Source organism: Eucyclogobius newberryi, unplaced genomic scaffold (genome assembly GCF_026437365.1).
Source record: "Eucyclogobius newberryi isolate DKJ021-1_F unplaced genomic scaffold, fEucNew1.0.hap1 SCAF_10, whole genome shotgun sequence".
Lineage (NCBI taxonomy): Eukaryota > Metazoa > Chordata > Actinopteri > Gobiiformes > Gobiidae > Eucyclogobius > Eucyclogobius newberryi.
In genome coordinates, this window is record NW_027315724.1 from 23,355,224 (window position 1) to 23,375,420 (window position 20,197).

General features: G+C 41.9%; 1 protein-coding gene across 1 annotated transcript in view; it reads right to left on the reverse strand.

The window, feature by feature from the left end:
- The window catches only part of sipa1l3 (signal-induced proliferation-associated 1 like 3), a 36,281-nt gene that overhangs the window by 13,214 nt on the left and 2,870 nt on the right, over positions 1-20,197 (reverse strand). The window contains exons 2-4 of the mRNA XM_072463767.1: positions 3,460-3,531; positions 1,073-1,786; positions 26-995 (exon numbers count right to left, since the gene is read on the reverse strand). Of these exons, the coding sequence (XP_072319868.1) occupies positions 26-995; positions 1,073-1,549 (1,447 nt within the window). The 5' untranslated portion in view covers positions 1,550-1,786; positions 3,460-3,531. The remainder of the gene's footprint in view (positions 1-25; positions 996-1,072; positions 1,787-3,459; positions 3,532-20,197) is intronic.

The following is a 20,197-nucleotide window of genomic DNA, read 5'->3' on the forward strand; positions in this document are numbered from 1 at the left end:
AATAAGTTTAATTAGTTGAAGTTACCTTTTCCATGGAAGTAGTCTCTGTAGTACCTGGCCCCCAAGTCTACATGTTCAATGCAGTACTGCTTAAGTCTTTCAAGTCTGGTTACTTGCTGTTCAATAGGCACTTCCAGCACTGAGACACTGGCATTACTTCTCCTAAGCCAGCCTCTTGTGGCCTCTCCACTGGCTTCTCCTCCTCGCTCTGAAGAGGAGCTCAGAAAGCTGATGTTACGTTCCCAGTAGTTCCCCGTTTCATTAAGAAAATGGGGGCAAGACAGAAGCATTTGGCTTGGGCTATGTGCTCCTGTGGGTCCTTCCGGAGGGTCCAGCCCCAAAGAGGATCCATATGATCCGGGGTCAACACTTAGTGGAAGATCCTCAATGCTAGAATAAATGGGCTCATTGCTAACAGGGACTGAGGATTTGGAGACAGACAAGGACGCTGATGCAGCAGAGGCTCCTGTTGCAGTGTTTCTTCTCTGTGCAACATACCCGCGCTGAGCTGCGACCTCATGAAGGTCAAACAAGATGCTCTGAGCATCAAAGTGAACCAGACTCTTTGGACACACCCACGGCCTGTAGGAGGAGTCCAAAGCACCACGTCCATCATCTGTCTCTCCTCTGCCTCCGTCAAGCTCTCCTCGACTCGAGCTCCGAAGTTTACGGAACAAAGAGGAGGTTCCCAGTGCCGACTCGGTTCCTCCACTTTTCTTCCTTACTCTTTCAGCCCCATCCTTCCTTCCTGCCACTCGGTCGTCCACAGTCAGGACAGGTGAGGAGGAAGAGGGTAAGGGTGCACTGGGTGGAGAATCTAGGGTGCTCAGGAGCTCTCCAAGGTGAACGGGGGCAGAGCTGCGCTGGTCAGGCCTCTCCTGGTGAAACTGGTTGAGCATGTCAAAGAAACTCTGCTCAGGAATGCCTTGAATATCGATGGAAGAAGTGCTGCCATACTCTCTGAACAGGGCCCCCATACCACCGCGCCCCTCCACCTGGAACAAACGAGCGGACAGTGGGTTGATAAAAAATAAATACATCTCGATTATAATACAACAGAGAAAAGACTTGCCTCATTCTCATCTTGCTCGCTGAGTGTGACCTCACTGTTGGAGCGCTGCCTCAGACGAGGAAACACTCGCAGGCTCAGAGGGGAACCCCTATCCATGACATACCCTCCACCTCTGAACTCCACGTCTTTTGAGCGTCGCCTTGGCAACCTGGCAATTCCTCCCCGCACCAGCCCGATGTCTGATGAAAGAACTGACGACGAAACTGAAGTGGAGCTGTCGTCCCCATTGTGGTGGATGACACTTTGACCGTTTTCCAGCAGTGACTCCCTGGACTGAGCACGTCGGGGTGGCCATTCAGCAATACGAGCTCGCACTCCCATTTTCGGCACAGAGACGCGTGGGTGGAGGGAGGGGTCTGTGGCAATAGGAGCTGAGTGGCCATTGGGCATGTGACGAAATGGAGTGTTTGCCCCTCCGCCTCCATCTAGAAGGTCCGAGGAGGTGCAAGTGACTCCTCTGTCTCTGTAGCTGTTCATAGCACGCCAAGGGAGCTTAGGGCAGGACAGGCGCTGTGGCCAAAGGGGGCCAGCAGCCCATATTAGATGTGCTGCTGGGAGAGAAGACGAGCAAAGGCCCTAGACGCACACTGCGGATGTAGCAACAGTCCTCGGCTTGTAGAATCATGCCTTCACGTGACAGGGACTTCAGGGGTCCATCAAAGACCAGCAGTGCAGTTAAACCTCTTTTTCAGCTCAGACAGAAAAACTGCAACTCTGAAAGCAAAGGAAAGAGTTTTAGACTGCATTTTCCATCTCTAACAGTCAAGTCTAAATACAGCAAATCATGCCAGAGCAAGTGAAGTGAAAGAGATAGTGGTAAAGAGAGGGAGGATACGGTGAGGTGAAGTGATGTGACAGGGATTTCTCTCGATGAGGCTTATCTTCAGAGCGCTGACGGGTCTAATATGACACACTGCACAGGAGATGCACACAGAGCTCTGAACACCCACAACCAAGACCAGAAATAAAGACGAAATAATCCACATCCACTCGCATATTTCTTTTTGTCTGGTAAAAGACTGAATGTTACTGCTGAATGTAAATATCTGGGCCATTACATCTGTGCTGACCTGTCAATGTGGAATGCTCTATGGACTAGTCGATATTCTGATCCAAAAGGTATGGTACCACCAGTTAAGACCAAACTTTTCAAAGCATACTGTATCCCCATGTATACTATCCACCAGGAAGTGCGGTACTTCTCCGGTATGTGGACTCACTGGGTCTGAACCGCGACAGAAAATAATGTACCTTTTGTATTCTATTTTTTGTGTGTCTGTGTGCTGTCTGTTACTTTATGGACCATGTAAAAACGTCCGAAATAAAGCTAATGATAATGATCGGTCCTAGTGAATGCCAGAGACAAGTCATCCAAGATTCAAATAAATAAATTCATATATACTTAAATCAGACATTTTCACAGAAAATCCTCCCCTCTGGGGCTAGGACTCCTCTGGAAAAGACTTTCCTAATCAATGAAAATAAAATGTCTGTCCATGTGTGAAAAGTAGATGTATCATGTCTTTGTTTTTAGGCCTACGTGCAAAACCAGGCCAAAGGCTTCAGTTTTAACAAAGTCCTTCCTCATCCGGAGCACTGTCCTGTGATCCACTCTCAGGACCAATCCCAGATTATCCCGGCCCAGCTGCAGAGGCTGCAGAAAGGCTGCATTGTGCATCTGAGGTGCCTGATGAGAGAGTCAATGAAGTAAGCCTCAAAGTCACTGCATAATGCTGCATAGTAATCCAGCCCTGAAACACTATCGAACTATAAATGACAGAAAGGGGACGTAGACCAAACAAACTTATTTTTTGTAATTCGTTTGACCTTAACTCATGTAAAATGCAGTGGTGCAGTGGAACCATGTGACTTGAGCACATACTGTCATGCTTCACACTTCTCAGTGTGTGGGTGTGGATGTGCAACTTGTAAAACAGGGAGGATACCAATGAAAACATTGGAGTTTTATCAAATGTCCTCGAGTACAAATGTCCCTTCGGCTTAAGTGAACTGTAGACATACATCACAAGGTAAAATTATGAGCTGTGCCTTTTAATTAGTCAGAGGGAATCTTAGCCCGGAGTGTACCTCCTTCCCCCTCTCTCATTCATGCTTTTCTTCCCGCGCTCGTTGTGACTTGCAGCCCAGCATAATGCCAGCCCTGCCCAATCACCACAAACACACAGCAAACTTCCTAATTACACCGAGACAGAGCTGGTAATGACAGAGTCAAAAAAGGATACGGCTTCCACAGGAATGATTGTACTTGTCATGGAGCTTATGTGTCACACCAGCACAATTTACATTCTGCAGGGAGTCTGAGCTGTACTCTTAGTTACAAGTAATTAATATAAATTGATTGATCAAATGCATAAATAAAAGCATACCTTGTTTGAGGCTCAGCTGCATCTGATGTGGTGTAGTATCTGAAAGCAAAGGTCCAGTCTCTGGGTTTCACTCTGTGGAAAAAGATGCATAAAATCCATTTTGAACAAAGAGACTTTTGTTTAAAAAAAACAGTATTTTTATACATGTGATTTTTCCTTTTCATATAAATTTTCTTTCATGCTTAAATTATTTATATGGGCTGTATGAACATTAGGAAAAAACTATTCTTGATAAATTCCACAAAATAAAATCATCATCATCAAGAGCCGATTTGCCATAGATTCTTTTGAAGATTAATTAGCAGCTTTCCATAATTTAACTGTGAGGGTCATGTTGCACACAGTAGCACTAAAGAAAGATGCCTGAAAGTTGTTGTTCAGTAGTAAGTGAAAATGGTGGCACATCAAATCTGCCGTGACACCGTGTGTACAGAGCAGATGTGAAAGGCTCCATGCACACTGGGTCAGCTGTACAGACGTGCCTATTGTTGTGGAGCCGCAGCAAAAACGCCCTGGGGCCGTCTTTCTGTCTGTGGCCTCTACAAACACACCCAGCATTAACACACACGCTCTCATAGGACGGACAGCATTAGGACAATTCAAGACACGAGTGGTCCGCAGCAGCAAAGAACCAAGGGCTGCATGTATATTTTGGGGGTGGATTATTGTCAAATATTGAAAGGTGAAGTGGGGCAGCTGACATGTCCTTAAAGGTGAGTCTCATTACTGTCCAACAAAACAAATTTAATAAATACAATTGTTAGACATCCACTTAATCTTCCAGTGGCCATGAAAGTACAACTGTGTTTAGCAGCCTGACTGACTATGACCTCAATGGGATCAATGAGGATTTGAGCAATTCCCATTTAAGTGAAAATTTGCTGCATCAACTAGATTTGAGGCAGCAGTTTCACTCAGAGTCCGCTGCACAGAAAATGTAATTAGATTGCAAGTGAAAACTTTGCAAGTGATGCTGCAGTAGAGGCTCAGCTTAATCCTAAACGAGATTACTGTATGGTTGCATTGTGTGTGTAAATATCATTTGGCAGGAGAGGATCAAACCAAACACATTACTAAGAGATAAAACATAGCTATAGATGTCAAATAAAAAATATGGAGGGTAATGTAATTTCAAAGAGATAAGTAACCAGAAAACATATTACAGTTTCCCTGCAGACCTCCTGAGTACAGATAAATGTCAAAGACCTCTTGAAAATGACATTCGCTGAAGCAATGAAAAAAGCAGCAATGATCAGACAGCTGTGTAAAACTGTGTTTACTTCAAGGAATTTTAAGTATGATATTGTGGGTTTTCACTACATGTTATCTCTATATCTCTGAATATATGATCCTGGCTGGATATCATAATGAGCTCTGTGTTTTGATAAAATGAGCCCCTTGCAGAGAAGGGTAGGCAGCCCCATTCACTCGCACAAACTGGTACACTTTGATTTGTTTTAAGCAGCTATTCACTGCATGCTGTGTCTCCTCTGAATGAGACAGTTCAACAACAAATAATTCACAATGGATGCTGAGCAATTCCACTGCAAGATATGAGAGAAAAAGCAAACATAGGCAGAATGTTTAAATGGTTATCAATTTAGGATGTGACTTTTAATATTCCCGTCTTAAATTCTCAAGATAATGCATTTCTTGAAAACTGTGCACAAAAATGTTATATTATTTAAATGGCACAGTTAATAGACCAAACCTCTTAGAAATGCTCCTGAGCTGCGGATGGCTATGCTACTGCTGGTTCCCATAGAAACGGGATGGTGCGCCAACAAAAGACACAGGATGTAGGCGGTGGGCCACAGTCAATCAGGACCCTGCACCTGAGAGCAGCGCTGTAAATAATACCAAACAAGGCACATCACAGCAGCATCAGGCGCTCACTGTGCAGAGACACTGCAGCACAATGCAGAGGCACTCACCTCCTCTGGAATTAAACTGCATTATGCCAAAATATCTGATACAGTCATTGACTTCTTACAGAAACATCGGACAAGAGATGTGCAATTGTAACCTGAACCTTTGCTGCATCAAAGCTCACAGGAAAGACACAGGATCAGGACTGTAGAAGTTGTGTAAACACAAGTCGCCCTTCTTTATTGGCTGATGATAAAGAATAGACAAACAACTCCAGTGACTGCTGTATTTAGGATTAAATTTGTCCAGAGGTTAATGTTGTCATGAATAATCATTTAATTGACTATGCCACTTCAAACAAAGGGACCAACTGAAGAGCTAAAACACAAGCCAGTTTTAACCCTCAGCAAATAAATGCAACATTTACATGCAGTGGTTAACTGTGCGTTGAAAGTTAATTAAACAAGCAGTAACAGACAGTAACTTTCTCTATACATTAAAATGAGAAACATGTTTAATAGCCAGGCGATAAAAAGAGATGACCTGGCAGATGATCCTGCGTCAGCATATTTCCATCTAGATGACCAATGATATATACAATCATAATGATAAACCCAATGACACCTTTCATGCCAAGTGACTCTTCTCTTCTCCCACACGTGTCACGAAGACCGAGCCAAAACATTGAGGGAAAAGAGGTCTAGCTAACTGAACAATGCATGTTTAATTTTAAGCGTTAATTTTATTTGAAAAATTATCCAATCATTCAATGCTGTTTGGCGTTTGGTGAATGCTTGCAGCAGACATTTTAAACATGCATTTAATTGAGGGTAGACAAAGGGCATGGGTCTAATAAGTTGTGTTGTACAATAGGAGACAAAGACAAATATATCCCATATAAGTGTCCCCTCTCTAGGGCCGTGCAATTAATACAATTATAAGCAAATTGTGACCAAATCGTTTGCAGATCCCAATTATTGACATGGGGCATCTTAATTAACAGTCTACAGCCAATTATAAAGGAATACATTTGCTTTCTGATCCAGGCAGTGCAAATTGAACATAAGAATATATAAAATACCTCAGCTTGAATGTATTTATGTCTATGTTCACACGCCTAATTATTGTATTTTAAAAATCCAAACAAATTAAACTTAAACAATTAGTATTTTGGAATTATTATTTGCCATCTGGTCTAGAACCATGGTTTTCATAAGGTTAGTAAAGTGACACAGTTGTCATCTCAGTGAGCCAGAGCTTCCTGTAACTTTATCTGGACAATGACAGACTAACGAGTCTAATGATGCAGAGGTCGAGCAACTGCAGCTGCAGTAAAGAGCTGGAGACAGGCCATGGCTCTGTCCAACACTTTACAGACACAAGCACAACGAGAAATAGAACAGGAAAGATTAGCGTAGGCTTTATTGACCCAGTGCTGCAAAGAAGTCTTGTCAAAATAAAGATAATAATCAGAAATATAGTTTGACATCAGAGACACAGTTAAAATCAAATCTCCATTCTTCTCAGACTCCTATCCATGCATTGCAAGTTGAGATCAGTCAATATTTAAAGCTGAATTACCCGATTTTTAAACCATCAAAGGAAGAAGTAGGCATTTAAATCTGTAACTCTAACTAGTTCAACTATTTCCTAGTTCTCACAAACCCTTTAGCACATTGTTAATAATCACATGCATTTACTTTAGGGGCATGCCCAGTTTTAGAGCGTTTCCACACTGTGAAACTGAGGTGGACCACCCGAGCGCAGCCAATCCAAGCGCTGCTTTCGGTTCAAACGCTGCTTTTCGGTAGAAGTCCTGCTTTTACAATAATATAATAATAATACGCGTATTTGGAGGAAAACACAACATGCACTAATTGAAAAAAAGAGTCAAGTACCCCAGTTTTCAGGATGAAATGCTTTAGAATGTGGTCTGGTGGGCTGTGCATTTAGTCACATTTAAATCTGGCTAATATCAAAAATGTATTAATATGTATTCTTCCTCATTCAAAATGTAATTATGTTATTTTTCCCCATAATAAATAGAGCAGCCCTACTGTGCAAGGTTAAATATGGTCTGATATCGGGCAAGGCCTCAGCTGGTGCTTGAAGACATTACACCTTTAGTGGCAGACGATGGATAGAAGGCGTGAACATCGTTTTCAACTTGTCCCATAAATGTGAAGTGACGTCCCGCTCTCTCTCCTCTAAACACTACACATTATGCTCACAATGGCTCCGGAGCAATGGGGTCATCACACAAAGAGAGGCCTCCGCTCGCCTCTTATGCGACCCATCTCACATGCACTTGTACAGTTCAGATCAGCTCAGATCAGACAGATGCAGACAGATACAGCAGTCAACTCAAAACAAGATTTCCGGGCAGCGTCTCTAATGTTGGTGCAATCCTGACATTTTTTCAGGCCAGTTACATCAAATCACTAAACAAAGACTAGTCCCTACAACAAAAGGAATATTGTAATGAAAAGTGAATGATTCGTGACTTTCATTTCATTATTTGATTTTTTGATTGAGGACCATTAGTTGTCCTGTAAAGATATTAGATCATTCAATAATTCCTCCAATAAAAAAAGAAACAAACAAGCGAAACAACAGGCCTTACTCAAGGAGGTCAGGTAGAAAAACGTGGTGCTTGCTGTCACAAGTTCTTAGGTTCAAGGAGGAGCTGGAAGGTCCCTCAGCTTGAAGGAGCTACACGCCGCTTACTCCTGTCACATGTTCATCACAGACCCACAATAGTCAAGACCTGAGCCTGGAGGAAATAAGGAAGGCAGCACAAACAAGAGCAGAAGTAACCAGGATGATAAAAACTAGCACAATGTCACAAGACTACGCATTACTTTGTAAGTAAGTAATTTAATTTAATAATATTCTTCTCCTTCACAGGACGTTTTAGAATCACAGCCTCATTGTTTTTGACTCATTGTGTGCTCAATACTGATCAAATATAATACAGTGATCATACATGTATTTGTTCAGTCTTGGTGCACCTAATTAAATACAACTACATTTGACTAACCAAGCAAATTCCAGGATTTTAGAAAGAAAAAAATATCTCTTTTGACCTCAAAAAACTCTTGGCTTATGCCACTTTCATCCGACACTGGGACGACAGAGGAGCAGCCGGCAACGCTCGAGATTCTGAGGAAATTAGAAACACATCCACCACTCCCTGGTTCCTCCCTCAGCCTCGGCTCAACCAACCACTACAGCGAGCCTGTAAAGTCTGAGCTCCCCACATTGTATATTTAGACCTACAAGCCCAGAGCTGGCAGAAAAGTATGAGCAACAGATGTAAAGAAGTCAAAAACTGCACAGTGAATGTAAGTCAACTTGTCAAATCCTGCCCCAGTGGTCAGGTGGAACAGAAGATGCACTTTGAGCCAAAGTGAGCTGTGAATAACACAGGAGAGACTAAAGAGGCACGTGATGTGTGGAACGCTCGGGGAAACCCTAAAACTTGAGCTCCACACCAGCAGTTTGCCGACTGTATTATGACCGCTTTGCCTTGCTCCGCATTGGCCTAAAGGTATATAATTTATGACATGATTACAATCATGTTGGACTGAAGTGAACGGAAGATTAATTCCTCCGAGACAGAGTCTTTGTGATCACAGTCATTTAATTTAATCTTAGTGAAATCACAAACTTTGTTAATCGTTAGGTTTTATTTATGGCTCACATGTGTACACTGCCACCACCATTCAAAGTATATATGTTCAAGCATTCTCTAAAATAATGCTTAATACGTTCACTCACATAAGTCAATTCAAATAGTTCATTGCCACAAACTCCAAATAAAGGTGCATACAGTTGAAAACCTGGCTAACAGGAATTACTACTTCATGCAGAAGCCTGCACAATAGTAATGACTCTGTGCAACCAGGCCATTAGTTTCACTGAGTCACAGCTCTCTGTGTGTGTGTGTGTGTGTGTGTGTCTATGTGTGTGTGCGTGTGTGTGCGTGTGTGTGTGTGTACACACAAAATCTACTGACGTTGATGACAAGTTCTGCTTATTTCTCTAATGCTGTAGAGAAAAAGGTGACAAACCCCAGAGCTCACCTCTGTCCAGCTCCACAGACAGTAAAGTAAAGCCAAAGTGCACTTTAGAGCTGAGGTTCAGGTGCTTCTTACGCACCAGGAGGGGTACAACAACTACAGAGGAACAATGTAAAAAAACTGGAAATTCTGGACAGCTGCACGCACATGTAAGTTCTGGAGGTGGAAAACTCAACCCCACACACATTAGTCAGGCAGAGATAATTTTCTCTCAAACAAGGATGTAATTACCACTGTATGTCACACAACTGGAGTTTACAGAAGTCAGTTATGTTTGTTCCTATGAAACTGCCATTTGATTTGCGACAAATGGAAAAGGTCAGAGGAGGCAGTTGTTGCCTGGTTTACACAGGCTCACTTTCAGGCGAGCTGCAGCCACCTGCACCTTAATTGACTGATACAGGATTAGAAATGGGAGTTACCAACCAGGCAGCTGTGCATATCTACACCAGCTTGGTACATATTGTTTTATGGGAGCTATAGCAGTATGATAAACCGAAACCTTGAGCAATGAGGAGAAGAAATGTGTATAGAAGAAACAAATAGTCGAATACGCATTTCTGCAGCTCTTTAAAAGCTCCCTGATAGATTTTGCAGTAGAATGTCATGGATAGTGTCCAAGTTTAGTGCTGGTGGTGAGTGGGCAGGTATGAGGCAGTGGACACTAACAGTAGAAATGTCTGCGTCACTCACAGCGCAGATGGTTCAAAGTGCAAAGGACTGTGGAGCCATCTGTTTACCCAGCCTGCCCCGGCCTCATGTCACTGCAGCTCAGCTCATGGACAGAGCTCACACTTTAAATAACATTTGCATTCTCTGGCACGAAGAAGGGGCAAAGCCTGCACTTTACTTTGTACAAATCACAGGTAAAATACTAACGCTGGTATTGAAACTACATACTAATTTGAATAAGTATCAAATAAATAAATAAAATCACATAAACATGAGCTTTATCAGAACCAGTGTAAGACCACATGGTAACATAATAGACTAATTTTGTACACAAAATAATAGTACTTGTCTAAAAATAGTATTTTAGTTTTTATATCAAAATTGGTATGGAGCCTCTCTAGTATCAAAATCGAGTTTGAAATAGAAATGTGACAATACTCGTCAGTAACCATTAAAACAGCTTCCTAAAAAAATTTATGGTACAAGAAACTAAAACAAGAAAATAAATGTTAAGTGTCCCTCCTTCCCCAGAAATACAAAAAACAATACACTACGTACTTATTAATGATGTTGGCAATATTTGTATTTTTGACATTGTGTAATAGTTTCCATACATTGCATTACATTATGAGTGGGCAAAAGTCAAAAGGTTGAGAAGAGATTGTCAATAATGTGGTTGGGTTTGGTCCATCGTAAATTCTCAGTAAAAAAAATGTAGTTTGAAGCAGAGATCTGACTTGATTATCGTTTGTGTTTAATGGCACTGGCTAAAGGTTTGTATATGTTCAGAGATCAACACAGAAAGTATTTTTTATTTAAAAAAAAAAAAAAAAAGTCAACATGGATATCAGTTTGAAAAAAGCCTCCCTTTTGCCTTGCCCTAATTATGAGAGTATGTTATATGTAGCTCAATAGTAGTCACATTTAGCAACTATAAGTAATAATCAGTATGCTCACTAAGAGTACTGACCGCCTGCTTATGCCAGAAATTGTGCTGTTGTGTGCAAATTAATCATATGCACTTGCAGGAGGCCTCTTTTTGATCGCCACAGTGAAAATGTAGAATTTTCAGTCGTTCGTGGTCGTCTCATTGACAGTAGAAATCAGCCATTGTTAATAAACCTCATTGTCTGCTCTCTTAACGGACCGTGGGGGTGGGGGACTTCCCTCCGCCGCCGTTTGAGAAGACAAACAAAGTCAGGAGATACAGAAAGTTAATAAAAAACAGCGTTGTGAACGACAAGGTCAAACAAGATGGCCGTGATAAGAGTAAAACAGAAGGGAGGCCTGACTCAATTGGTCAAAGGAGTTTTAAAAATGCAGAAATACAACCGACCCCAATTGTAGCATGACTACACGCTGCTCGGGGGGAAGAGGGGGAGCAGACGTAAAGCTACAGAGACAGCAGCAATACCAACAACACCCCCCCCCACCTCTGAGTCAGCCATGCCCTATTTACCCCTACAATACATCAACCAACCGCATGAAAACTGTGGGAAGCATTAAATAACTGCTGCTGAAGTAAAGGACTTGACAATACCCCAAAAAAACAGAACTTCGCAAAAGCAAAACCCAAACTACAGAAAGGTCCAGAAAGCATTTTGACGACTTCACAGTAAAAGCTTTGTTCTTTTCATAGCGGTGTTAATGGCCTATCCAAGTTAGCCATGCATGCGAGGACGGCCCGCACGTGAAGAATGCGAGGAACGTAGCGCTATTAGCCTGTTTTATTAAGCGGCAGCGTTCGGCAGCGTGTGGCGGCGCCGACTGCTGATGCTGCCTGTGAGCCCGAGACGACAGAGGAGCTCAAAGTGAAGACGAGCTGGATCCCCGGGGCGGAGGCCAGATATCCACAGCAGTAGCGCAGTCTGAGAGTTGTGAATAAACAGGCCTGCGAGGCGCCCCCATCGCTGCAGCCGACCAGGAAGCCCACTGGAGCAGACCAAAGCTGGGCAACTCCTCGCGGCTCGGGCCAGGAAACTCCCGAGAAAGTAACTAGAGAATAAATCAACAAAAAGATGAAAACAGATTCTGGAGAGTAAGACGGCCGTGCTTAGGACCATCGGTTTGAACTACTGGGGGATTAATTTAAAAGCACTAAGCTCACTGTTTTGGCAGAGACTCGGGGATGGTGTGGTAAGTGGGTTATGGCGCAGCCCATCTCGGATCGAACCCCCCCGCCCTCCCTCTGCCTTCAGCTGCCAACACCAGCTGAGGACTGGGATTTCAACACCACAGCAAGTCCAATAGAAAGAAATGACAGGAGAGAACATGCACAGAACACCTCACAATGATAACACAGGAACGCAATATCTCGCAATGTTTAGGCGACAAAATGTCCGCAGCAACAAAATATGATGTTTAAAATCTGAGTATTTGGAACCCACAGAGATACTTTTTGTTCATTGTGGTCGAAGTATTAAAATGGCTCGATTTTGTTGGATTCTATACTGCGAAGATTGTTGTACTAAGCTATTAAGAGTGCATAACTGGACAATATTAAGGAAGGGAGAGCCGGTACAAACAAAAGAGGATGTGGTCAACTCAAACCACAGGCTGTAAGAACTACAAGAAAGAGAGTGCGTGTGCGTGTGCGTGTGCGTGTGCGTGTGCAGTCCAGCTCTGGAACAGTCTGGGAATACGACTCACACCAATTTAAAACCAAATACAAATAAAACGGTTTTATTACAGTACTGTAGAAAGAAGTGAAATATTATAAGCCTGGTATGTGTTGTTATGTGTGCTAAGTTTATAAAAAATGAATATGTGCTATAAAATTTATATTATGAATGGATAAATCACCTTAAATGTAGAAAGTAATGCATGTGTGTGATAGATTTAGACAATATTGTTGATATGTTGTCTGAATATGGAGTATGGAAAGTAAAAATAATGGTATAAGGGGATATTTCTGCACTTTTGTTAGATTGACATAATGTCTTCTGGGATCAGGACGCTCCAAGAAATACAGAGGCATTCATTTTTGTCAATAACTTCCAGCTCGAGATGCCATACAAAAGCAACCACATGAGAGTTCCTGAACTGGAGACGGGAGTAAATAAGTTACGCTTCTTCCCACTCGAGACTCTTCTTTTGTCATTATATTTTATACATGAGCAAATGGTACAGAATGTTTTGCTTTTGCCATAAGAAATAAATTTGTGAAAACGGAACGTAACACCCGAGCTCTTGAAAAGTGTATGGAAATGCAGGCCTATGTGAAGCTTGTGTTGGGAGCTTTAACACAAACTGAAATCTGAAATGCTAACGGAGTGCGTTTAAAATGTGCGCTGTGAACCATTTCTTTATTTGACTGGGACAATGCAGACATACATAGCTACAAGCTGAAAATGCAGCTGATGCGACACATACAGAGTGTAGCTACTGCCAAATCTCAACTACTGTCCCCGGTTGGGCTTTTCCCCATCATTAATGGTTCAGAACATTATAAACGCATAATCTTTAAACCCTTACTTACTTACAACAGCGCAGTTTAACATAGTAAGTGTTCCCACATCCAAACACAGTGGGTTCAACTTTGGCTTGAATTGAGGTGAACAGCTTAAGCTCAGATATGCATTTGTGAGTGACTTCCACAGTTTATATAGTTCTTAAACGAAAACGTTGCTCTAAAGTGTCGACTCTGAATCCTTATTTGAAACCATCAACGGCGAATCTAACACGAATCACAACAATCAAATTAAAGACTTATTCCGTAATTGTGCTGCCCTAACATGAGTCTGCGAAGTCCTCCCTCGCACCTACCGTCGAACGTAGCAGCTACTATTATTCCAGCACTGGCTCTTTTGTCCGATCTTCGCATGTAGGGGACAAAGAGCGCCGGGGCCCTCCTCGCCCACTTCTCACACGGTGTCACGGGCCGACAGTGGCGTAACATGAGGCGGGATGAAACTGTAGCGTGGAGTGGAGCGGGCCCCAGGGGAGAGCGGCCACTGTTTGCCCGGCGGACTGGGAGCAGGGAGAGCAAACACAGTACAGTAGGTCCATTGAGACGCCGGTAAAACACAGAGCGGCAAAAAAGCACTATGCAAACCGACCGTGTGAGAACGAGGGGAAGAATGCCCATTGAGTGAGCGGAACAAGGCCAGAGCAAATAACACCAGGCAGTTGCGCATTTCAAAAGGCCACAGCCAACTTTATAGCGCTCTGTACCTACAAACCCGACTGCAAGATAATAGAGGCTTGCACCGTTTTGGAAACACTTACATTTTTTAAGAGTTGCATTTGAGATTAGATGTAGAGCTGCAACGATTAATCGACTAATCATGACTAGTAGACTAAAAAAAGTCAATATTTTAACTATTAAGAGTGTTTTTTAAACTTCCTATAAGTTATCTGTCCTTTTCCTTCGTATCTACCTGCGTTGCAACAATGACATTTCCCCATGTGTGGACAATAAAGGAATATCTTATCTTAATATTCTCTATAAACCTCTTCAGGCACAATATTTCAAGCTTTATTTTGTGAAATGTGTATTTTTAAAGTCTAAATGTACCATAGGAATAATCGCTGACAAGTCGACTACTAAAATTATAGTTTGTTTGTTGCAGCCTTTATTAGATTAGTTTTGTTTGTTTTTTTCAAATGTTGTTTACTGTCCAAGTGTCCAAACTTGTCAATGATGATGAACATTCTAGACTAAACTATGAACTGCAAAACTAATATTAGAATCAATGCATTTCAGAGCAAGTTTGTAAAGGTCTTAACATGTTTTATGGACAAAAAGAAGCACTAGAGATGTCTTGTTTTGTCGTCGGCAAAGGTCATTTCATAATCTAATATAAAGTGCAGTAGGGCTGAAGTCAACAAAAGGAATTCTCTGTCCACTAAACAAGGGCCTGTACATCGAAAAACTCTCACTCAAAACTATGAAGTCTCTTGATGATCGGACCACAAAATCCACCAGACCAAGTGCCCTGACAACACACACGATCACAAGTACAGATATTTATACTGAAAACTACTAGAGTATAAGTCGCACCAGCCAAAAAATTCAGGATAGAGAAGAAAAAAACATATTAGTTGCACTGGAGTATGAAATGCGGTTGCAAGTGTAAAAAAAACAAATAATATCACATAAGTCGCTCCGGAGTAGAAGTATAAATATATGTATAAGGCCAAAACTATGAAAAAAAGGTGCAACTTATAGTCCGGAAAATATGGTGCATCTTAAAAATACAACTCACACCAACTCAATCATGCTTTCCCTTTTTTCTGACATGATAAATCCCTATAATCCCAATATAAAACTATTAGTCAATTCATGAAAACGTTGGTCGACAAAAACAGCATCACCCAACAACATAATCGCTCATTTTGCAGCCATACTTCTCTCTACCAGCTGAAACATATTCCAACTATTTAAAAATTGGTTATTATTTTTAAAACATCATGAAGAGTTGGTTGTCAGAGGTCAAGAACCTTACGTGGCCCTGCACCTTTGTCCGATGCCAGCGGCAGCTCAGTGACAGTGAACTTTACACGGGACAAACATGAGCCACACGAGGGGCAGCTGGTGAGCACAGGTGAACAGCCTATTCACCAGACGTTATAAAGCGGGGTTTGTTTTCACTCAAAGAGGATTACAGCGGCAAGGTGTGGTCGCGTCAGCCAATAGATGCTTTGTACCCCATGAGAAGAGCCATTTAGAGCAAGTTCAATAGAGACACAGGAGCCTCTGCTGGCAGTGACCTTCTCAAGTCCAGGGGTCAAAGCCACAGTTTTTCTTTCCGAAAATAGAAAATGGGTCACAATTTACATGCGTTTGTTGATGTACAGGTCACATGACGATCCGCGACAGTGTGTTTTTTACTCATGTATTATCAGCCTCCTAAACTATCTCAGGCATCTGTGCTGGAATTCGGCCCGGCGTAAAAACAACTGAAGAGGTGTGTCTGTTGTTAGAGCAGCGTCAAATTCAGCTTCAGAGGGACCGTAGTAACACAACAGTGTTTATACATTTTATAATACAAGCCTGTTCTGCAGTCACTTCTCCTGTAAATCACATGTACGCTTCTTTTTTCTTTTAAACTACAGAGCAAAGTGCTTTTGGAATAAACTGGACTCGGGGCAAAAGTTGTCTCGCTTCCTTTAGTGTTGAATGAGTTTTATCATCAATTTTTGCAGACTAAAATGTCTGACGAATGAGCACAGAATAATCAGACAACACAGAAATGATTGTCCATGTTACTCAATTTAGATCATTTTGTCACGATTAAAAGCTTATGGAATTCAGAAGCTATTTCCTCCCATTCCTTGTCGTTTTCCGTTGTGATTGGAATCTTCTGACCACACAAAATCAGCCACAAGCTTTTTAATGTATTCTATTAGTAGTTTGCCCTTTTGATTTATGCCCAATTATCGGCTATATTTTTTCATTTTGAATCATTTAGTATTTTTTTGAGTTTGCAGTTGTGTATTGTGCTGTGATTGCGGGACACAGTGACTTAAAGTGGAAAGTATGTGTCCACAAACTGGGTCAAGTGGGTGAGTGCCCTTCACAGCACACACCTGGAGCAGCAGAAACAGGTAAACAACTGCCGAGTGCTGAGAACAGGGCACTTTTCCCCTTTAATACGGCTTTATTTAATTCTATATTGTCACAACAGGTAGATCTCCTGTAAGTAAACCTGCTCAAACACGTATCTAATCATTTACTGAAGGTCGAGGAGAAAGCGCTTAACAAGAAGGGAGGATGAGCCAGTGAAGAGGAGAGGAAATGAGAGGAGGAAGGGGAGCCCAAACATGAGGCGGCTTCTTGTAACAGAGCTCTCCCTCCCGGCTCTTGTCTGACTGCTCGTCTCTCCGACTTATCAGCTCATCCCTCCAACCCTCTCCCACGATGATAAGACGCGCGACTGTTGTGCTAAGAAACACCCAAACTTCAGCTGCTTCCTTCTGCAGACGTCTCCTGAGGACAGTTCACAGGGCAGTCCCCGCACCACATTAAACGGTAAACATGTCCATGGACAAACCTTTCAACAATCGACGGGAGAAGAACAAACTCATCGTGATCACGCGGTCGTATCGAAACAGATATGAATACTAGACACACATTTTTACGACACATAACGGGAAAAAATGAAATCTGTCCTAAATGAGAGACTGGTCTTGATCTAGGATACATCAGAACTAGATAAACGATGTAAAAAACACTATATGTTTTGTGTTAAAAGCTGCAATTGTCATGTGTAGCTTTTTATTATCATTTTGGTATCAGAAATTATGTAAAACGTTAGTATGGTGACAACACTTTCCACTATTTCATTATGTGGCATGAAAGTAAAGCAGCAGAACAGTTTTATTACACAATTAGGCCCTTTATGCAGCAGCATATTGAGCACTGAGATAACAAGGCTGGCTGAGGCTGATAACTGCACTAAATAAAGACATACTGTATTACGCTTAATTTGATGGACGAGATTATGCTCAGTCTGATGGAAATTGTTCTTGGAAAGTTAAAGAAACTCATACTTCCTATAACTAACCACCTGTGCCATACAAATAACCATGTTCAAAACCTCAATAAGGGCAGTAACAAACAATTACTTCAGTAGTATTTTTTTCTATTAGCTTTATTAGTCAAAAGATTATTTCTATTGTACAATTATTTTAAATACAATTTCATCCAAATATAGCTTGAAGAATGGTGTCTGAAGGCTGGATACAGAATACTGGTGAGTAGAGTATTATTCATCAAAATCAAAAATAGTTTAGTGATGCTGCCTTTGTAATTAACATAATGTAGCATGTATTTTGGTGTCTGTACAGTTCAAATAAATAATGATAAAATAATTGTAATGGTATTTTGACCATTATTAATAGTCAACACTCACACTTTATGCAGTATGCAGGCCGTTTTTTGTGTGAAAAAAACGGAAATGAGCGCATTTTTTTCTACATCAACTATGCAGTAAATGCTCGATACGCCGGCCGTGTGATTCACAGTGCCTCCATTCCTCCTCCACTGCTCAGTCACTTCCTGTTGCACTCACCTCAAACATCAGACAAGAACACTCCAAATAAAACACAGATGGGACTTTCAAAAGCCGCCGGAACAACATGGACGCCTTTATTGCTCTAGGAAGACACAATGAAGTGCCTTTACACACAGTCACAATCAAACTCTCACTGGCGGGTTTGACGCAGAGGGAAAGATGAAGCTATTGTACTAGAGTGATTCAGCTCCATGACTCAGGAACAAGCCTTGAATACTTGCTCATTTACACGGAATCACGGTTTGAGCAGCGTCGCCTCTTACTCCCACTGGAATTTAATTTACATGACTTGGACATGACAGTCTGGGCATTGGCAGGTGGGGACCCGTTTCTTCAAGGAGGCTACACAAAGCATTACAATATTGTGCGGGAATATTGTTTACTTGTCACAATACCAACATGATTATTTCAATTTTAATCATTTAAAATCACGGTACTTGTTTTGTATTATTTTGTGTTATAATTAAAGCCACTGCAGAATAGACAAGTTGCTTTGCTTCAGGTTAGGGCTGCCACTAACGATCATTTTAAGATTTTTACTCAATTTAACCCAGATGAAGTTGAAGGGAGCACATTTATGGACTAAAGAATCAAAATACACATCATCAAATACACAAAATTTACCGGTACACACTTTCTACTGCCTTTTCATGGACTTACGGCTCAATATGTGCCAAAACACTTGTGTTCTCGGCTCTTGGCATGTTTCAGAACCTACGTATAGACAACTTAACAATTATTCAATTACTAAATTCGTTGACAATTAGTAGTTGCAATTAATTGATTAAATTGTTGCAGCCGTACTCCAGGTTATGAAAGGAAGAACGAGAAGCTGTAACATTCACAACCGAATTTAATTGTTGCTGCAATTACACCATATGGGAGCAATAATTTAAATCCTAATAAAGCTCGATTTGCACAGCTTTGCTTTGGATATTAACAGCGTAGAGTAACTGCACACCGTTTTGTGCTGCACAGATGAGGCGCGGACAGTGAACATGAGCTTATGACCCAACAGGTGTGTAATGGCCAGGCCTCGGTGGAAGTGAGACAGCCAAGGTCAATGGACTTCTCTCTGCCCCATAAAAACAGATGGAGACAGAATCAGCTGTATGTCCAGGGCTTCCGTAAAGGATTTCCTCTTTCCAGGACACTTTTGGTCATGCAGCCGCACACAACAGGCCTTATTGTGCACGGACACAGCACCTGCCGGCAGAGGCTGGTAAAGTTTAACTCAAGAGACAACACTTGCATGAAGATATACGACAGAGGCGGTCACGAGATCAGAAGAGTCAGCATACAAAGTGGGATGGCAATAAATCAACGTAAGCCAAGAAAAGGAAGTTCACTGTTATTTGAGAGCTTGGCATTGGCTGGATTGTTCTAGAATAAAGTGAAAAGTAATTATTTTTGCTCCTTTGTGTGTCATTTTGAAATCAATGAGACAAACAGAAAGGAAACTATCGCATCATCTCAAACAAATAGTTATATATTGACTTAAAAGTAAAAATCTTGTGTCGCGTCCAAAAGGTCTGGTAAGTGCATTGTGGTCAAGTGCTCTCCTCGAGACCAGTGCTGACCAGGGCAAACTGTGGCAAGAAAGGGCTCCTCCACATCTGTGTTTATTCTCTGCTCAAACCAGCAGGCTATATTTACCCCGGTCAAACAGCAGCACACAGGTCCAGAGCAAAAGGATGTGGCTGCAGGACAGGCCCTTCTGAGCCTCCAGGAACTGCCCTATAATATATTTAGCCTCAGAAGTCCATCTTTGATCACATCAATAAACACATAAGCTCATATTGTTACACCCGTACCACACGCTGATTCATCTGTTTTGCAGATTGGTAAACAACACCTTGAGGGAATCTGACCTCTGTGGGAGGATGAGGAGGCGGCCTTCATAGATCAACTGTCCACCACTGAGTGGATGTGTTATAGCCACACAGGCCTGTAAATCATGGGCTCGTTTAAGAGGCCTGCTGCGCTCTCTCTCTGTTAATCTCTGACCTGCTCACACTGTGCAGCACAGACTTATGGGAAGGACCCTCAAGGGATGTAAATATATATATATATATATATCACAGATTAGAATTCAGT